Source organism: Muntiacus reevesi, chromosome 1 (genome assembly GCF_963930625.1).
Source record: "Muntiacus reevesi chromosome 1, mMunRee1.1, whole genome shotgun sequence".
Classification (NCBI taxonomy): domain Eukaryota; kingdom Metazoa; phylum Chordata; class Mammalia; order Artiodactyla; family Cervidae; genus Muntiacus; species Muntiacus reevesi.
The window spans coordinates 164,871,448-164,891,633 of NC_089249.1; the positions used below are offsets into that span (position 1 = coordinate 164,871,448).

Genomic DNA, 20,186 nt, shown 5'->3' on the forward strand with positions numbered 1-20,186 from the left:
AAGATTCTAGGCTCTTAGTAGCCACAACAAACTGGAGGAAGTGGGTGTCTTTTGAAGTCTTACTTTTTTGGTCACAAATAAGATTCAGATTGTCCGGGTGACTGTAAATTTTGTTGAGGGCACAAAAATAGCCAAAGCCTATGTAGCTTTTGGGCGGTGGACTTAGGGTGTGGCATCTGGAGCTCTAGCCTGTGAGTGGTGGGTGCAGGGCCTCAGAAGGGGAAAGGCAGAATGAGGATGACAGACATGGTGGTGGAGGCTGCCTCCTGCCCACAGAGGGCCCTTCCCTCAGCCGGGGAACTTGGAGGTGGTTTATCAGAGGCTGGAGGAGAAGGCTGAGGCTCCAGTTAGCACTCACTGGTGAATCATGACTGCTCATTTTTCGGAGGGCCGCATTAAGGTGATCCAGAAGGTAAATTCATTTGCTGCTGCTTCCGCAGACAGAAGGAAATGGCAACCCACTCTATTATTCTTGCCTGGAGAATTCCATGGACAGAGGAGCCTGGTGGGCTACAGCCCATGGGATTCCAAAGAGCCGGACATGACTGAGCAACGGAGCACACGCCCCAGACAGAAAAGCTGGATCAGTGATTAAACATTTTGGGCAACTTTTATAATTTTTGGAAAGCAAACATGTGCCTGTGGAGCCAGACATAGCTCTGTCTTCCCCTTGTGCCCAGTAAAGAGCTTTGTGGCTGTCCTTTCACATTTTTCCCAGTGTGTCTTTGGAACTCTTGTGTCAAAGGATAAATTCAGGACATTGCAAAAGCATGTTGCCGAAGTCCTCTCCGTGGTATTCCTATCAGCACCATATGTGGGAATATGCACAACTGCACTTATTTCCTTCTCGCAGGTCATACTAAGCACCCATGGACAAGTCCCGCACCCCTTCCAATTCCTTGAGCCCAGATCACTCTGTAGTTCACTTGCAATAGAAATGACACCCCCTATTTTACTTGTCTTGTTTGTTTCCATTCTGTCTCCCCCATTAGACTGGAAACACTGTGAATGCACCGTCTTTTAAAAAGAATATTTAAATTTATTTATGTGTCTACACTGGGTCTTAGCTGTAGCATGGTGGTGGTTTAGTCACTAAGTCATATCTGACCCTTGTGACCATATGGACTGTAGCCCACCAGGCTCCTCTGTCCATGGGATTTCCCAGGCAAAAATACTGGAGTATGGGTTGCCATTCCTTTCTCCAGGGGATCTTCCCGACCCAGGGATCAAACCCGTATCTCCAAAATTGCAGGCGGGTTCTTTACTGCCAAGCCACAGGGGAAGCCCCAGGATCTTTAGTAATCACATATGGGATCTAGGTCCCTGACCAGGGATGGTACCTGGGCCCCCTGCATTGAGAGGATGGAGTCTTAGGCACTGGACCACCAGGAACGCCCCTTGAATGCACTGTCTGGTTCTGTCTTGTTCACTGCTGTGTTCCCAGTGCTCAGAACAGTATGCTTTCACACACAGTAAGAACTTGATACATTTGTTTATAAATTGAACTTGATAAATGAATGGATTAATAAATGAATGATGAGTATATTTATTTAGAAAACAATCACTCAAAATCTCCCCTTCCCCTCCACCCCTTTGCCTTGGAACTGCTGACACGGCCTCTCATACCTTCGCTCAAAGTTAGGAGAATGCAAGTCAAGCTCATCCCAAACTCCTGTTGAACAACCATTCCTCCCAGTCGGTTGCCTGACTGTTTACAAAGTCCTTTCATGACCTCGTGAGGAAAGCTGGGCTGTCTCCTCATTCTTGGTTCAAACAGGTAGGAGACCAGGTCTAGAGGGGAATGTCCATTCCTGGTTAGTTCAGGGACAGGCCTGCACCAAAGCCCTGACCCCCGGCCAGAGCCCTCTGGGCTGCCTTAGGCTGCCTCCCTGGCCGAAGCAGGCTTGGTCTGCACAGTTAACAAGGTGGATAGAGAGATGCCAGAAAAATGCTTTCTTAGAACACCAACTTTTGGAAAAATCTCTCTCCTAACTCAAGGCCACAGGCACTGAAAAAGCTGCAAATCCAAAGTGGCCTCTCCCTCCCTCCCCACTAACCCTAACCCTAGCCAATTTCTAATGAAAATAATTTTCCTAAAAATGTCCCACCACTAGCGCTTGCCTGGGATAGCTGGGGCAGGCAGTTTCCTATGCGGGAACTATGGGGTGGGGGTTGGGTGGGCATCGCTTTCACAAACCACAGCACAGAAGCTGGGAGTTGAGGTCAGTCCAGGGGAACAGGGCTCTCTGGACCCAGCACATGTGGGCCCCCAGGTCAGCAAAGGATGCGGAGACCGCGGAGCTTGGTGTCCATGGAGCTGGCAGGTTCGTGGTGGTTCCCTCAGTCCTGGATCCAACGTGAACCAGTGTCAGGCCTGCAGACAGGTTTCCAGGGACCCACCTGTCAGCCCCCTCTGTGCCTTGGGGGCAGATACACTCAAGGATGCTTTGAGAGGGGTCCAGCACAGGGCATGGCTGGGGGACCCCTTTTCATTCTCGGGGTCACTCCCTGGAGGAGCCAACAGCCTGGACCTATTTCATCCTGCAGATCAGGGCCGCTTCCATAGCCACGTAACAGAGGTGGTCTCTGCAGTTACCTAATCCATGGAAATTGTCCCCAAAGCTGTGTGTGTGTGTGTCTGTAGGGAGGAGGGGACTCATGTAGTGATATTCATGGTGAGCATCACTTGGCGAGGGTCCAGAACCCTGCCCTCCACATCCTGCCTGTGTGGGAGGACCTGAATCCACCTGTGTCATGCTGCCCACGAAACAGCCTGGCCCATGGGTGGGCATTTGCAGCGGGTCCAGCCCCCGACAGACGATGGAGGTTCTGTTCCCTCCTCCCTGGTCTGGGGATGAAAAGCCCATCTCCTTCCCAAACACGTGTGTCCACCGGCCCCACCCAGCACCGCTGTTTGCCCATCCCTGGACCAGGTCCCCACCGCGAGGACAGGAAGTGCTCCCACATCCTCCTCCACCACCAGCCTGGTGACTTGTGGTCGCTGAGTCCAGTAGCCAGAGAGAGAATTTTTAAAAAGACTCACAAACATGTAATTAAAATCTCAGTGTTGGTTTTAGGGGAAGGCTTAGGGTGGCTCCCGCCTCTGCTTTGTGGAAACACAGATTTTTAGTGTTTGAAAGTGACAGGAGGCTAAAGTGAGATGCCCTAAATATACTGTCCTGGGCATTTCCGGCAGCTGGGGAAATGTGGAGTTTACTCCACTCCTGCGGTCTCCCGCCCAGACTGTGAGAGCAGCCGCGCCACCAGCTCGCCTTGGGCCCCTGCAGTCTGGGCTTTACCCTCGCCTCCACACACAGCTTCCACTCCACCCTCAGACCACAACTCCTGCTGCCCAGAACCCTGGCCCTCCATGGGCAGAGCCCAACCCACGCTCCGAGGCCAGGATTCCAGCCCTCACGTTTAGGCCACAGCCAGACTCACACCCCGAGCCCCGGCTCCACACACCTGTGCGTAGAGGTCCCCTCTGCCTAGAAAGCCTGTCCTCCCAAGACTCCTTCCTGTCCTTCAAGGCCAGTTCAGGTGCCGCCTCCTCCAGGAAGCCCCCTCAGATCACGCCATGGGACCCTTGAACTTCCCCCATGCTTGACACAGCATCTTTGGGCGCTGTCATCCTACCCCGCCTTCTGGTCCTTTCCACATCTCCCTCAGGTCCCCCTCCTTCTCCCGCTTGTTCCTCTCACCCTTTGCTGGGTGTCACGGCTGCTGTTTTCCCTGCTGGTGCCATTGTCCCTCAGCTCTCGGCCATTGCTCATGCTGGTCCCTGGCGCTATGGTTTCCTCTCCCTTGACATCACGGCACATCCACTCTCACCCCCAAGGCCCAGCTCCGAAGTCAGCTACACGCCCAATCTCCCCTCCCCTGCCATGTAGACACCAGCGGGCTGTGGGAGCCCTCGTCCCACTCAGGTGCACTCAGCTGTGTCTCTTTTCAGCCTTGGGTCTCATCTGTCTCCCCAGAGGAGGGACCTGTCCTGTACCCCATCTGTGGGTCCAGCAGGATGCTGAGCGGGGCAGGCCGGGTTTGGGGCTCGGGGGCCAGCCGTGGTCGCTGCCCTGCGGCACCGCGCGTGCCGGGCGCTGAGCCAGGCATCTCACCACACGGCTCTCGGGGCCCTCTGAGCACCCAGGAGGCAGAGCTGGGACAAGCCTGTTCTCGAGGAGGCAGTCAGGCCCGCCCAGACTGCCCAGGCCCCCGGCTCCCACCCTGGAGCCCGAGCCCGAACCACGAGTGACCGCCAGCCCCGCTCTGCCTTGCAGTGGAGCGCGACCCCGCCCTGGGCCACCAGGAGCCCCACTGGAAGGAGTTCCGCTTTGACCTGACTCAGATCCCGGCCGGGGAGGCCGTCACGGCCGCGGAGTTCCGGATCTACAAGCTGCCCAGCACCCACCCGCTCAACCAGACGCTCCACGTCAGCATGTTCGAGGTGGTCCCGGAGCAGTCCAACAGGTGCCTGCCCCACACCCCCCACACACCCGCGCAAGCCTCTGTCGGAGCATCTGGTCCAGGCCTGGGGTGCATTTCCCAGAAGACAGAAGGGGAGCTTCCTGGGCAGCCCACCCTCAGAGAAGATGTTTGGCCCAAGGCCTCGTGTCACCATGGGGACAGGCCAGCATCAGCCCTGGATTCAAGTCCCCGCCTCACTGTCTTGGCTGTGGGACCATGGATGGGTCACTGAACTCCTGAGCCTCAGTTTCCCCATCTGTACACGGGCTCTGTAACACCTTTGTAGAGTAGACAGTGAAATAAGGCCTGGAAGGCACCCAGGCCAGAGCCAGGCGGGTAGATGCCCCACTCATGGTCCCCCGGCGGGCACTGGAAACACAAAGGCAGCTGTGCCGGCCCTCGGTTAATTGTTCTTTCGTGTCCACAGGGAGTCTGACTTGTTCTTTTTGGATCTTCAGACGCTCCGATCTGGGGACGAGGGCTGGCTGGTGTTGGACGTGACAGCAGCCAGTGACCGCTGGCTCTTGAACCGTAACAAGGACCTGGGACTCCGCCTCTACGTGGAGACAGATGATGGTAAGACTGGGGTCAGCCCCGAACCTTCCCCTGGGGGCTCCTCCAAGGAAGCTGCTGGCAGCAGTCACAGCTGGAGCCCCCTCATTTGGCCCCGAGGGCTGGCCTTTCTCAGGCGAGGGGACCCAGTGGGTAGAGGGTGAGGGTTCCTCCATGTGGGACAACAGTAGGGCAGGTTGCTTGCCTTTCCAGGCCTCAGTTTCCTCATCTGTAAAGTAAGGATTCACGCCTTCATTCATTCATTCAGCAGGTGTTTGAGGGAGAGCCTCTTTTATCCCGGTAGTATGACTAGAAAACCTGAAGGTGGGCCCACGGTTGGTGTGTCTGAAGTGCAATAAGGGGCCGCCAGGGCTGGAGCATGGGGGGCCAGGGAGCGATTGTGAGGAGGTTGAAAGAAGTGGTCAAAATACGAAGCATGAAATGAGTATTATTTTATTTAAGAGCAATGGAGGATGGCAGGATCTGATTCAGCTTTTTTTTTTTTTCTGATTAAGCTTTTTATAAAACAACCCTCTGAGATGCTCCCCGGCACGGGGGTTGTAGCATCTCCCTCTCCTTCAATGTGGGCTACACTTAGTGACCTGCTTCCAAAGTATGCACAGGCTGAGGCAGTAAATTTAATTTATGGGGGAACCTCAGCAGCACCCCCTCAACCAGGCGCTCGGGCTCCCATGAACACCTCATGTAGCTTCCAGAGAAGATGAGAACCCTTTACCTCCATGGTCTTTATCCCTGAAACCCAGAACCCCAGTCTCACCATGAGAAAAACACCAGACAACTCGAAACTGAAGAACTTGCCACAGAATACAAATACAAAAATTGTCAAGATCATCAAAAACCACGGGAAATCTGAGAAATTCACAGCCCATAGGCGCATAAGGAGTTGTGATGACTATGTGCTATGTAGGACCCTGGGTGGGATCCTGGAAAAAGACACTAGAGAAACTAGCGAACTCGGGTCAGTCATGGTATTTAGTAAATAATAAGACACCAGTACTGGTTCATTAGTTGTAACAAACATCGTTCAGTCACTAAGTCGTGTCTGACTCTTTGTAACCCCATGGACTGAAGCCCGCAGATCTCTGTCCTCTACTCTCTCCGGAGTTTGCTCAAATTCATGTCCATTGAGTGGGTAACAAAGGTACTATAGTTGTTTAAATGTTAACACTTCCCAGGGGAAACCTGGGCTGAGTGTATAACTCTCTGTACTATCTTGGTGTATTGTCTATGAATCTCAACTATGGTAAAATGAAAAGTTCATTTGTCTTAGGCATAAATAAAGACCCCCTGACTTCAGTCAGGAGAGTAGACTCTGGGGGACGAAAGTGAAGTCAGAGAGGCCCCAGAGCTCACAGGGTCGCGGCGGGAGCTGGGGGTGGGGGAACCTGTCCAGCGTGAACAGAGGAGGGTGCTTGGAGAAGACGCAGGTGACAGGACTGAGCCAGTGGCTCTTTCTAACAGGTTTGGTGGTGTTCTTGCCCGAGTTGGGGAAAAACAGACGAGGAGCAGGTTTGAGGCAGGAAGGCAAGAGGTCTCTTTCGGCGGGGGTGTCCTTGAGGTCTGGCTGGACATCCGTGGAAATGTTCCAGGACCGGGAGTGCTGGGGACACAAGTGTTGGAGCCCGTGACCCAGGGGAGGATTTTTTGGGGGGTGGGGGGCGATGGGAGTAGCGTGCCTGGGAGGAAGGGTGACGATGGCGAGGGCAGGAGGCCGGCGCCCAGGCTTCCCGGGAGGGACGTCGCCTAGCGGTCTTCGAGCTACCTCCAGACCAGAGCTGGATCCAGACGATCCAGGCGGTCCCGCCTCCTGCCCGGCGGCCCGGGAAGCTCGGCCCCTTGGGCCCTCGGAGCGCGGAGACCGAGCGGAGCGGCGGGAACCAGCCTGGCGGGCGCATCACGGCTGGGCGCCCCCTGCTCTGTGACGCGCGGGCGGGGACGCACGGTTGCCTCCTGTCCCCGACTGTCCCCGCTGGGCCCGGAGCCCGAGCTGGAACGGAGCTGACGATGGCGGCTCTGCGGCTCCTGGCGTCGGTGCTCGGGCGCCGGGTCCCCGCCTTTCGCTCGGGGCGCGCGCTGGCTAAGGGTGGCGCGTGCGGCTTCTCCTGCAGCGCCCGCGCGCGCGCCAGGTTCTACACGGACCCGGTGAAGGCCGTGGGAGACATCACTGACGGCTCGAGGATCATGATCGGAGGCTTCGGGCTCTGCGGGATCCCGGAGAACCTGATAGGGGCGCTGCTGAAGACCCGCGTGAAGGACTTGACCGTGGTCAGCAGCAACGTGGGGGTGGAGAACTTCGGTCTCGGCCTTTTACTGGGGACCAAGCAGATCACCCGCATCATCTGCTCCTACCTGGGGGAGAACTCGCTCTGTGAGCACCAGTACCTGGCGGGTGAGCTGGAGCTGGAGATCACGCCCCAGGGCACCCTGGCCGAGCGCATCCGCGCGGGGGGCGCCGGTGTGCCCGCCTTCTACACCCCCACGGCCTATGGGACCTTGGTCCAGGAGGGAGGCGCACCCATCAGGTACTTACCGGACGGCCACATCGCCATCCTCAGCCAGCCCAGGGAGGTGAGGGAGTTTCATGGGCAGCACTACCTGTTGGAGCATGCTATCACCGCCGATTTTGCTTTGGTGAAAGGCTGGAAGGCCGACTGGGCAGGAAATGTCATCTTCAGGGCCAGCGCCAGGAACTTCAACGTGCCCATGTGCAAAGCTGCCAGAACCTCCGTGGTGGAGGTTGAAGAAATTGTGGACGTGGGGTCCTTTGCCCCAGAAGACATCCATGTTCCTAACATTTATGTGGATCGCATAATACAGGGGGAAAAATATGAGAAAAGAATTGAGCGTTTAACTGTCCGGAAAGAGGATGATGAAATATGCAAGTCTTCAGATAACATAAGGACACGGATCATCAAGCGGGCGGCTCTTGAATTTGAGGACGGCATGTACGCCAATCTGGGCATCGGCATCCCTCTCCTGGCCCCCAACTACATCAGCCCCAACATCACCGTGCACCTTCACAGTGAGAACGGGATCTTGGGCTTGGGTCCCTTTCCACTAAAAGAGGAGGTGGACGCGGACCTCATCAACGCGGGCAAGCAGACAGTCACCCTTCTTCCCGGGGGTTCTTTTTTCTCCAGCGATGAGTCATTTGCCATGATTCGGGGGGGACACATCAACCTGACCTTGCTGGGAGCCATGCAGGTTTCCAAATACGGTGACCTGGCTAACTGGATGATACCCGGCAGGAAGGTGAAAGGCATGGGGGGTGCGATGGATCTGGTGTCCAGTTCCAAGACGCGCGTGGTGGTCACCATGGAGCACTGCAACAAGGCCAACGAACCCAAGATCGTGGAGAAGTGCACCATGCCGCTGACTGGGAAGCGGTGTGTGGACCGAATCATCACCGAGAAGGCCGTGTTTGACGTGCACAAGAAGACAGGACTGACCCTGATTGAGCTCTGGGACGGCCTAACCATGGAGGACATCAAAAAGAGCACGGGGAGCCCCTTTGCCATCTCCCCGAACCTCAGACCCATGCAGCAGGTCAAAATGTAACCCAAGAGTGAACCTCGGTCCCAGAGTGTGTGCTTCTGCCTTCACCTCCCAGGACTGCATTCCAAGGAAGCCACAGTCACAATTGTACATTTCACCAGCATCTGGCAGCTTTGTCCTGCCATCCCAGGCTGGCTGCCCCTGGATAGGCTTTGTTCTCTCAGGAGAGACATGCCTTTAATTAAAAACCAAAGGAAAGCAAAGACGTTGACCTTGTATGTCCTGTGAATTCTGAGAAAGCTCTACTCCCATCGCCCTTCTCACTGTCTGTTATATTTACATTAAATTCTATGCGGTTTGAGATGATCCCATAGAAAGGGTTTCACTGAAGTGCCTATTGGCATGAATGAATCATGAACCATAGGGAAAGTGATGGGGGAGGAACAAATCCACCCAGAGTCGGCGTCTGGAGTTTCCTAGAACCATGAAAACGTACACATGTAAATGTGAATTTGTGATCAGGAGAAATGCTGTCTTAAAGAATGACTTTTTTTTCCTTTGGCCCCTTTGACTTTCCTTCTGGACCTTTCATTTTGTCCCCAAAGTTTGTTTTCATTGTGGCCTCACCTTCTCTGCCCCCCATATTTCTGCTTCTTGTAGCTAAGCATATGTCTCTAGAAGGGAAGCAAGAATGTCTAGGCAGCCAGTAAACTGGTCACAGGGGCAATTGAAGGGGGAGAGACCGTGAGTGCTAATGTTCTGCGGGGTGGTCCCCTCTGAATAAACAGCCCAGCCGTATGCCTCCAAAGGCTTTGGCTTAGGATGGGAGGGGTCTACAAACCTGACAGATGGACTTCAGTGGGCTTTCTCATCTCAGATCATCCAGATCAGACACTGGACCCTTCCTCTCTGTCACAGCCTAAACCAGCCTTTTGTTCATACTCCCTTGAAACTCAAGAGAGGCAGAGAGGTACTTCATCCTGAATCCACAGTCTCACAAGCTAAACAGAAAAAAAAGTGTGTGTGTGTGTATGTGTCTAGGGTTCAAACTCAGGCCTGCCGTGGAATTCAGGCTTTCTCAGTGAGGCCCAAGGGCTGCACAGGAGCTCGTGGGTAAGAACACGAAGCTCCAGCTGGTCAAGGAAGGCCTTTTGGAGAGGCCTCCCTGGAGCCTCACCCTGGCGGGAGGCCCAGATCCTGGAATAGAGAGAGTGCCCCTGAAGGGACAGCCACGGGGTGTCAGGGGACCGTCACCAGGCGGGCAGGGGATGGGCATCACCGGGTGGGCGGTGCAGCACGTTCCGGGGCTTCTGGAGACGAGGACCTGACGTGCCCTGGGTGTCGCGAGAGGTCTTCCAGCAGCAGCCAGGACAGGCAGAGGTTTCCAGAAGCAGAGCAGTGAGAGGGCTGGTCAACAGTAGAAAGAAGGAAAAGCACTGCGTTCCTAGTTCTCTTGGTGAGGAAACAACCTGCGGGACAAAAGCACGCCTGGTCACAGCTGGTTTCCCTCCAAGGGTCCCCAGGCATCCTGACTGTCCTTCAACATGGACACCCATGACTGAAGGCTGAGAAGGGGGCGGGGGCTGCAGGGAGGGTCAGGTGGCACCCAGGGCAGAAAGAGGCCTTGGGGACGGATGGGAGCGACCTTGGCCTGGCCCAGGCAGAGGGGGCTGAGTCCCCGGGGATGGGACGGGCAGGGGAGCTGCCATGACACCCGGGCCCTGATGGGGAGGACTCAGACATGGGAGGAGGCTGGACGTGTCGGGGGCCCGCCTGGCCCAGAAGAGCAGCATCTTCATCTGTGCCTGCAGTGGGGGAGGGAAGGCCACAGTGGCCCCCATCTCCAGGCGTGGCCACACACCCTCGTCCCCTGCAGAGGGACAGCGTGCCTGCCGGCACCCTCACAGCTCAGGTCTAGAGTGGGGACTCTGGAGGCTCCTGGAGTTCCCGCTCTGCTTTCTCGAATGGGTCCTGCCAGAGTCAGGCAGCCTGGGGGCCACCACCTGGACAGCCCAGGCCTGCCCTGTGACCCCACCTCTCTGCGCCCAGGAGACCCCAATATCAGACAGTTGCACAAAGAAAAGCCTACAGTGGGCCCAGCCTCGGGGCACTGAAGGTCTTCCTGGCCCGTCCGTGGACAGGGCTCTCCAGGGACTCACAGGCCCGGAGCTGCACACACAGACCCGGAGGGCTGCTGGGCCAAGGCCACCCCGCATGTCCGCTGGGCGTGGAGCTCCACTCCAGTGCCGCGTGGCCGACAGCCGTCCGCCTGCCTGTGTCACTCCTTGGCCACCTCCTGGTGCCCTCGGGCCCTTTCCCTCTGCACAGGGGCTGCTGTGTGTCTTGTGGCTTCGCCTCCTCATGGGCCGGCTCTTCCTGCATCCCTCACTTGCCGTGATCCAAACTCCCCGAACGGCTTCTCCCTGGGCCCCTTCAGTGTCAGCTCCTGTCTCAGCAGGGTCATCTCTGCTGAGCCCTCTGATGGGCCCAATGCATGTTGTGGCAGGTGATGTCATAGGGCAAAGGTCAGTTTCTGGCCAGTTGGTTGTTCAGTCAACTCTGGCCCCTGGACTTGGGCATAAAGTACAGCCATGTAAGGGGTGACCTTTGAGGTAACTTGTGTGTGGGGCAGGCAATGTCCTTGACATGTCGTGTGCAGTGGAGATCATGAGACCGACCCGCTAATGTGTACACTTGCTTCATATCAACACGCCTGTGTGTGTGTGTACACATACATTTATGTGCATGTGTGTACATGCCTGTGCATCAGTGTTGCAACATTGGGGTGAAATGTACGTGGAAATGGGATGCTCCGCCTTGTGTTTTAAGAAATGTGACAGTGAGTTTGTAGTCACATCCCTGTTGTTTAGTCTGAGAAAATCCCATCAGGAAAGGAAATGACATTTTCCCTTTATGGAAAAGGAAAAGACATTCTCATCTTTGTGATGAAAGCCAGGAAATAACCTAAATGTCTAAAGATGAACTAATATCTAAATATTCAGATCTACTCAAAGGAATTTTATATATTTGAAACGTTCATAGTTGAGACTTAAGAACCGAGAAAATGTTTAGGTGGAAAAATTGGGGAAAAAATACGGATTTCTTTGTTTTGCGGAAAATTTTTTTAAAAACTATTTTTTATTTTGGTTGTGTGGATCTTTGTCGCTGTGCATGGGCTTCCTCTGGTTGCGGCTAGTGCAGCTGCTCTTTGTTGTGGTGCCTGAGGATTTCACCGTGGTGGCTTCTCTTGTTTCAGAGCACAGGCTCTAGGCACACGGACTTCAGCAGTTGCAGCACTATGCTCACAATTTAAATTAACATGAAAAACGAAAGCCTAGAAAATGTAAAAATGGTATATTGTAGTGCGGAAGGGGTTTTATGGGTGATATTTTTTGTGTTTCTTTACAGTTGTTTTTATATCACTTTGACAATTAAAAAACAAGAGGTCATTGGGAATACAAAGAGGTACAGGAAGATAGTTTTACTGGTGGAGCTGACTTTTCCAGGGATAATCAGTGTGTTTTTCCTGCATCCTCAGGCTCCAGGCGGATGTGGGTAAAATTCCGCTTTTACAGGCATCACTGCTTTGAGGCTAAAGCCCCAGCTGTGTCTTTGCCCGCAGCCTTTTCTCTGTCTTCCTTTTTAAACCACAGACCTGATGGCTAAGAACATAAGTGGACAAGAACTTGGGCTCTGGGATTAGATGCTTGTGTTTGAACCCGACTGCGACTTGGAGTAAATGTCTCTGCCTGCTGAGCCTGGGGTCTCCTTTAGGGGCTTTAGGGGGCAGTATCAGCAGAGCAAGCACTGAGCCCGCCCTTTCCCCAATGAGGGCTGTAAATCCTACACTGATCCCCAGGAAGGATGGGGTGGGAGCTAGAGCCCCACAATAGAGGTTTGACCCTGGTTCTGAAAGTCCCCGGCAGTGGGGCTCTGGGAGTCACTGAGCAGCTGTTTCTCAGTGAGATGATGGGTCCGGGGTCACCGTGAAGACCGGCTGAGAGCCTCACGTGAACTGACTGGAGTCTGTAAAGCGCTGTTAGCACCAGAGACGCCCTCAGTCATCACTAATCCCGACCCTGCGCTCGCGAGGCCCCTCCCTGACCCCGTGGCCGCGCCGCCCCGGCAGGGGGGTGGGGGGAGAGCGGGCAGGGAGGTTGAGGGCTGGGGCTGGACTGGGGACCCGGGGCTTCAGAGGCGGAAACCCAGGCCCAGTGGGGCCCCCGAGGTCTCAGCCTGGAGCTGCCGGCCCGCCCCCAGAGAGGTCCCCGCTGTGTCCCCGCGCAGCGCCCGCCCCGAGTGACCCCTCTCTGCTCTCTCCATCTCAGGGCGCAGTGTGGATCCTGGCCTGGCCGGTCTGCTGGGGCGACAGGCTCCGCGCTCCAAACAGCCTTTCGTGGTCACCTTTTTCAGGGCGAGCCCCGGCCCGGGCCCCGCCCGAGCCCCTCGAGCGGTCAGGCCCCTGAAGAGGAGGCCGCCGAAAAGAACCAACGAGCTGCCGCCCCCGAACAAACTGCCGGGGATCTTCGGTGAGCCTGGGGACGGAGGCGGGGACGGAGCCCCTCTGGCCTCAGCGCGGTCAGGCCGACGGTCACCCCGCCGCCTTTCCTGACACCCTCTGCCCTGCCCCTGCGGAGCGACGCCCCACAGTCTCCGGGGCTCTGAGCATCCGCCCTTGCTGCCCACACCGCCCGAGTCCCTTCTCTGCCTCGGGGGCTCAGCAGGCCTCGCCCTGGTCTCTGTCAGAACCAGGGGCCCCTGCGGGCCTCTGTGCTGCCCCGGGCGCCCCGCAGGCTCCAGGTGTGTGTGTGAGGTCACCCCACCAGGCCGAGCCCCGCCGGGTCAAGGCCACCAGGGGCCCTTCCTCCACGGGAGCCAACCTTTGCCTGGCCTCAGTGGGAGCCACTTGTCCTGTGGAATGGGCATGGCAGGACAGGTGGAGGAGGTCGGGGTGACTCCAGGGAGAGGAGGAGGGGCCCCTGGACGGCCGAGGGCCCCCGGGGCTTTTACTGGATTATCAGGACCCCACAGGCTGAAAGTCAGGGGAGGCTGGGCTGAGTGTGGGGTGACCGCAACCATAGAGAGCCATCGAAAGTTCTTGAACTGGGTCATGGCACCAGCAGAGCTGCAGACATGGGCTTCATGAGACCAAATGGGTTAGTTTCCCACCATTTATTATCCAACCAATGTGCGCGTCATGGCGTCCCTGCCCTGGGAGCAGCAGCCTAGCAAAGTCCTTGCCCCTCGTGTCCCCGCAGATGATGTCCACGGCTCCCACGGCCGGCAGGTGTGCCGTCGGCACGAGCTGTACGTGAGCTTCCAGGACCTGGGCTGGCTGGTGAGTGCAGACTCTCCTCTTTCCTAAAGACCGTCCCCACCTGGAGACCCCAAGTGCATCCCAGAGAACTTGGATTGTCTTTATTTTCCTCTGTTTTCCAAGTTCTCTAAAGGGAGAATGTGTTGCTTTGATAGTGAAAAGTGCTGTTTTGTGAAACCATGAATATGGAGACCGAGTCCTCAGCTGTAAAATGTCAGAGCTGCAGCAGGAAAACTGAGGCCAGGGTGGGCAGAGCCTCGGGGGGGCTGTGACCGGGGCGGCGGGGGAGACGCCTGAAGGGGACGGAGCTCGTGCCCAGCTCTGCCCACCGAGGGACTTTGGTGGATGTGTGGCCTGGCGGGGGGGGGCACTCGACCCCGGGAGGTGTCCTGAGGCTGAGGGAGGGAGGGGGCAGCCCTGAGTCGCGCTGTGACAGGTGCTGGATGAAGGGCTGGGAGGGGGCGTGGATGGGACTCACCTTCTCCCATTACCTCCCAGGACTGGGTCATCGCCCCCCAAGGCTACTCAGCCTATTACTGTGAAGGGGAGTGCTCCTTCCCGCTGGACTCCTGCATGAACGCCACCAACCACGCCATCCTGCAGTCCCTGGTCAGTACCGCGCCCTCCTGCCCGACACCCGGGGGAGGGGTTCGCCCCGGGGAGCGGGGCGTGCAACCAGGAGGTGATGGTGGCACTGCTGTGTCGGGGAGCCTTCTTCACATGGAGACCTTCCTGCCTGCACGTGCAGTGAAATCCCACAGCCGTACGGAGACCGCCCCTGTGTGGCCACTCTGTGGAGACCCTGCCTCCCATGCACCTGAACAGTGTGCAGCAGGCTCTTGCTGACTGGTGTGCACACACACACACGTGTGCACTCCACGTGCACATGGGGGGCATTCACATCCATTGGGTGGGCCTGCCTGCTGGTGGTCAGAGGCCCAGCACGTTCAGGACAGGTGGGCGTCCCACACGCCCACCTGTGCCCCAGGGACACACACGTGCACCGTGTTCACTGTCGAGTGCGGCCTCCTGTGTGGGACACACGCCCCGGGGGTCCGGCTGGGGGACGCACGTGGACACTCTGTCCTCTCTTCCCGCAGGAGACTCAGGGGCGCCCTGTGCCCTCTGGCTTCGGCTGCCCCTCCCGTCCCTCTCCTTTTCCTTCCGGGTCCCTCTCGCTCTTTGTGTTTCTACAGATCTTAGGGCTTCTGATGCCCTGGTGTCTGGGGTGACTTTAAATGCTGGAAGTTTCTAGTAGGAACATGGTTGAGGCTGCTTATTGCTAAGTGTTTGCAGTGGTTTTTGTGTGTGTGTGCTGAGGCTTATTTCTAGAACGTTGACCTGGGTACTCTAGTTAGAGGCTGTTCAAGGTGATGCCACAGAGTGAGTGAGTGAGTTAAGAGCGCAGCTTGGACCCCCGGTGATGCCTCCTTTCCTGGTGGTCACGTGGGGTTTGCCGGACACCCCCTCCCCCAGGAGCCGCCTTCCTTGCAGAATCTCAGGGGTGATGAGGGTGTGAGGGGGGCACGAGTGATGACGGCACTGCCCCCCCAGGACTGGTCCCCTGGCTCTGCAGCAGCCCCGCCCCTCAGTCCCCCAGCTGTCAGTCAGCAGGAGGGAGGCTAGCTCTGTGCTAGGTGCTGTCAAGGCAGTGGCTGCCCTCGGGGGAGGCTGTCAGTGAACACAGGAGGAAAGGAACAGCCAAGACCATGGATCCCCTGAGGAAGGGAAGACTGGGGTGAGCTGGGCGGGCTCAAGGACCCTGGCTTGGAGGGGAGGAGGACAGAGGCAGGTGATGTTGGGGTGGGCAGGGCCTGTCCCCGGGTTCCTCCTAAGGTGGCAGGTGGTGGATTTAATCCCAAGTAAACTGAGGGGTGGAGCAGGTTTCAGAGAAGCAGGGCCTCATCTGGGCACTCTCTGGAAGCATCTCTGGCAGCTGCAGGAGGACAGCCCGTGACGTCGAGGGTGGAGGAGGCAGGGAGGAGTGAGGAGCTGCTGCGGTCCTGACAGGAGGACCAGGCACCTGGTGGGGTGAGAAGTGGACGGTGGAGGCAGGAGGGCAGGAGCCCAGGCCTCCAGGTGAGACCCTCCCCCAGGACGAGGAGGGGGCAGCGAAGGTGCTGGGTTGAAGAAAGGATTGGAGGGAATCAGCGGTTCTGCTTCCACCCCCATGTGTGTGAGACCCTGCAGGACCCTACGTGAGAAGTTGGGGGGGCTGCAAATCTGGAGTCTCCGAGTTGTGAGAACAGAAGAGATTTTCTGGGGGGACAGCGGAGGTGGGAGAGGTGGGCGAGGATGGGCCTCCTCCCTGGAGAAGCCTGGGGAGGAAAAGGAGCCTGGGTGGGAGGGAGGGGGGTGAGATGGTGGCTAGGGTGTCCTGGGGCTGGTGAGGAAGAAGTGGGTCCCTCCAGCCTCACCCCCCACGTTCCCCATGCAGCAGCTAGAGGGTGGCACTAAAGCACAAATGTGAGCACCTCCTTCTGGGCCAGGAAACCCCCCGTGGCATCCCTTATCCCTGGGGAGAAGTCTGAGCCTTTGGCCTGTGCCTCGGGGCCCCTTACTGGCTTACACACCTCCCCAGCGCCCCCCAGCCCACGTCCCAGTGCCCGCACCTCCCTGCCTCTGCCCAGGGCTTCCTCTCCCATCCTGGGCCAGGCCAGCTCCTGCTGCTCACCCTGCTGCCTTGTCTCTGGGTCCTTCCCAGCCAGGGTTGGTCTCCAGTGCTCATGTTCCCAGAGCGAGGACGGCTGCTGTGTGCTGTGCTGCTGTTTGGGTCCTGGGTGTTTGCTGGAATGTTCCCGTCTCCCCTCCTCTCCTGCTGAGGATGAGAGTGGGGACCATGTCTGGGACACTTTTGTATTCTCCACCTGGGTAGGGTTGGCACAAGGCATGTGAAATACATTTGTGTTGGAAGAGAGGAAAATACCATTATACCCATTTGGCAGAGGAGAAAACTGAGTCCCGCAGATGCATGACTGTTCCCCAAGGATGCACAGGCAATAAGTTACAGAGCCTCTGATTTGGTCTCCCACATGGTTCTTAAGTGAATTGAATGGAAAGGCAAATTAGGCTTCAGGTCAGTCTGTTCGGTGCAGACAGGGCAAAGACCGTCCTCTCTGTCGATCACCTGGTGAAGCTGGTGAAGATGGACTTCCAGAACAGCTGCACCCCTGTGGTGCCGACTCCTCTCTTGAGGGTCCCAACCCAGGAAAGGCCCTCCCAGGTTTCCAGCTACTTAGAGCCCCATGGCTGGCTGGCACAGGTGGGCAGTGTTGCCTGGCTTCTTTCATGTGGGCCTATGCAAGTGGAGCCCAGCCACCCCAGGTGGAGGCTCGGAAGTTGGGGAGCAGTGCTGGACATCTGGCTGGACATCCCCACAGAGGCCTCAGCTCCCCCTGGGGCCTCAGAGAGGCTCTGGGCCCCAGGCCAGCCTGGTGCCTGGCTGACGGTCCTGGCAGCAGGCTGGCTCCGAGCTGGGGCTCCCAGGACAAGGCTGGGTTCTGGGGCCCCTGGGTCAAGCTGCTGGACAGGACACCCCCCTCCCCCAATCAGACAGCTTCATCCTGGTCCTGCTCATCGGCCTCAGTGAGGGCTGGGAGGTCTGGTGGATGGATGCAGGTTCCCTGTTCTCTCAGGCCCCCACTGACTGGGGGTACCTTCAGGGCCTGTCCCTGTGGCGCCCTAATGAGGAGTCCAGTATGAACTGCCGCTCATCCTGCCGAGTCTCTGCCTAAACACTTGTGTAGAGGCTGCCCCAGCTTCCTCAGATGGGCTGTTTTTAGGAGTAGAGCTGTTTGCAGGAGGGTAGCAGGGACTCCCGACCCTCTCCCCTCTCCCGGCCCAGCCATGCAACTGTGCAGGTGACTCAGCCCCTGTGCCCCCAGCGGTCATCCGCCCAGAACAGTCCCTGCCTGGAGGTTGTTACAGGAGTGGAGGTGCTTTGAGAAACAAAGGTGTCAGATATCCCAAGAGTAAGCTGGAAGTCTGGGCCTTAAGAGGTGTAACAGGGACCTTCCTTCACCGGCTCCCAGCCTGGAAGGAAGAATGGACCAGAAACGGCTCATGCGGACAAGACAGGATCAGGGATGTTATAGAAGCGATCAGGGACGGAGGGGCAGAGGGGATGGGGGACGGGGAGGCGGTGCTGCAGCCGCTCCAGGCAGGCGCTGGCACAGGTGCGGGGAACCCGCAGGGTCAGGGTCGCCCCATCTAAGGGGAGGGGCTGTGGCAGGAGCCCCAGATGCTCAGTCCGAGCCTGAGGGCAGTGGGCAGGGCGGGGGTCAAGGGGGCGGGGCCGGGGCAGAGCTGACGCCAGCACCTGCCCGGCCGGGCTGCGGGGGAAGGGGGAGGGGGCGGGGGCAGAAGGGAGAGGCGGGGTGGGGGGGCGATGGAGCTGGGAAGGGGCCAGCGGCGGAGCCCCAGGCGGCAGGAGCTGGGCGCTGGGACGGGGGTCCCGGGAGGAGCCCGCGGTTCTCACGCCTCTGCCCGCCGCCCCCTCCCCGCCAGGTGCACCTGATGAAGCCGGACGCGGTCCCCAAGGCGTGCTGCGCGCCCACCAAGCTGAGCGCCACCTCCGTGCTCTACTACGACAGCAGCAACAACGTCATCCTGCGCAAGCACCGCAACATGGTGGTCCGCGCCTGCGGCTGCCACTGAAGCCCCGCCCGCGCCGGCCGGCCCTCCGCGGGCGCGGGGGCCAGGAGTCCCCCAGCGCCGTCACAGCTCAGGCAGGGCGGCAGTGAGGGCCCCCCTCCCCTGCCCACATCCGCCGATGGGCTGGTCCTCCCCAGGCCCCCTGCCCCATCGCGTGCCTGATGCCCTGGTGGAACTCTGCATGGTGGTCTCAGTCATCCAGCAGGGTTCTACCCCAGCTCCCTCCCCAGAGGCTCAGGCTGACTTTTCTTTGGGGTTGACAGAGAGTCCTGTCTGAGGTCCCACTCTTGTCCGTTGCTGGCCCAGCTGCGGGCGGATGTGGGGTGAACTGAGGCACCTGGAGTCCAGGATGGCCACCTCAGGGCCTTCACCACCCAGTACTGGGTTTGGGGATGTGCAGACAGGTCCTGGTCCATCTCCAGTTGCCTGACCCTCCCGGGTGCAAAACCGGGCATTTCTGGGCACTCAGAACGTGGAGTCATCTTCAGTTTTCTATATTTGTGCATCTGAATGACCAGACTGTTGGCCGCAAGGAGGCATGTGGGTCACCTCCAGAAAGAGCTGAATGAATAGCATGATTTAGGGCCAAGGCTAGTGTCAATTACCTTCCCTGTCCTCCTGCCTTGATCTGTCTCTGCTGTCTGGGGAAGATGTGCCTTGCATGGACACTTTGGCGAAACAAAAAATCTTGGGGGCTTCATTGACCCCATCTGTCAGTCACTGTGTTGAACAATCAGGAGTTCAGCTCTGTGAAAAAGTTACCTTTTCGCTGAGCCCAGTATGGTGGATACATTGGGTGGCCCAGGATGATAATGCCCAGCAAGGGTGACAAAGTTTCTCTTAACTTTCCGCACGGCAGTCATCAATTATCAACCTTGACATTTTTTCATTCAACTCTGGAGAGAATTTCAAAGTGATCAGCACCAAACTCAGGTGGCCACCACCAACAGATTAGAGTTGTATGTAGAGTGAAAACTGCCTGCCTTCTCCTGCTAAGGAGCAATTCACTGCACCCAGGGACACTGGGTGGCCTGTGGCCAGGCATGGGGCGAGGGCAGGGTTGGTCAGCACCTGCCTGTGTCCAGAAGTTCTCAAAAACAGACTGGTCACCCAAGTCTGCGTCACCCTGTGTGCCCCAGAGTCCCGTCCTGTTTCTTTGGGTCTGTGAGCCAAAGAAAAGGCCCGCGTCCCAGGGGAATGACAGGTGGCAATTAGGCCGAGCTGGGTGGGGAGGTTCCGGAAACCACTGTTCTCCTTGGAGCAGCCACCGGCAGCTGGAGTGTTTATTTGATTTCTGACTTGGTAAGCCTGTAATTTTACCTGGTGGAGCAGACAGAACCCAGCTGTCCAAACCCCAAAATATCATTAAAAACAGATCCTGGGTCCGCCCCAACCCAGGGGCACAGCCCAGGATGACACCCCGGGAGTTCACTCTGTGCCCTGAGGGTCTCCAGGAGCACAGCAGGGGTGGAGGAGGGGGCTGGGCTGCGGGACAGCAGCCCTTCCGCCTGGACCTGGGAAGGGCTCTGGGAGCCAGTGCGCCGGAAGAGACCCCTACATGGACACAGGAAAGCAGTGAGCTCCGCAACAGTGTAGGGATCTAGGCTCTGGCCTACATGTTAGGGATGTGCCTTTTGACTTCCTCCTCTAGGCCTCATTTTCCATCTGTAATATTAAGCTTTTT

General features: G+C 57.6%; 2 protein-coding genes across 2 annotated transcripts in view; both read left to right on the plus strand.

The window, feature by feature from the left end:
• The window catches only part of LOC136164704 (bone morphogenetic protein 8B), a 30,566-nt gene extending 12,061 nt beyond the window's left edge, over positions 1-18,505 (plus strand). The window contains exons 2-7 of the mRNA XM_065930061.1: positions 4,278-4,467; positions 4,892-5,040; positions 12,861-13,061; positions 13,791-13,870; positions 14,348-14,458; positions 18,356-18,505. Coding sequence (XP_065786133.1) covers positions 4,278-4,467; positions 4,892-5,040; positions 12,861-13,061; positions 13,791-13,870; positions 14,348-14,458; positions 18,356-18,505 — 881 coding nt within the window. The remainder of the gene's footprint in view (positions 1-4,277; positions 4,468-4,891; positions 5,041-12,860; positions 13,062-13,790; positions 13,871-14,347; positions 14,459-18,355) is intronic.
• LOC136164699 (succinyl-CoA:3-ketoacid coenzyme A transferase 2, mitochondrial-like) lies at positions 7,042-8,595 on the plus strand. The gene has a single exon (XM_065930047.1). The coding sequence runs from the start codon at positions 7,042-7,044 to the stop codon at positions 8,593-8,595; it is 1,554 nt and encodes a 517-aa protein (XP_065786119.1).
• Positions 18,506-20,186: the final 1,681 nt, after the last annotated feature.

Bases quoted from the DNA above. Each gene is read 5' to 3' on its own strand.
- LOC136164699 (XM_065930047.1), top strand. From the start codon at position 7,042: ATGGCGGCTCTGCGGCTCCTGGCGTCGGTGCTCGGGCGCCGGGTCCCC.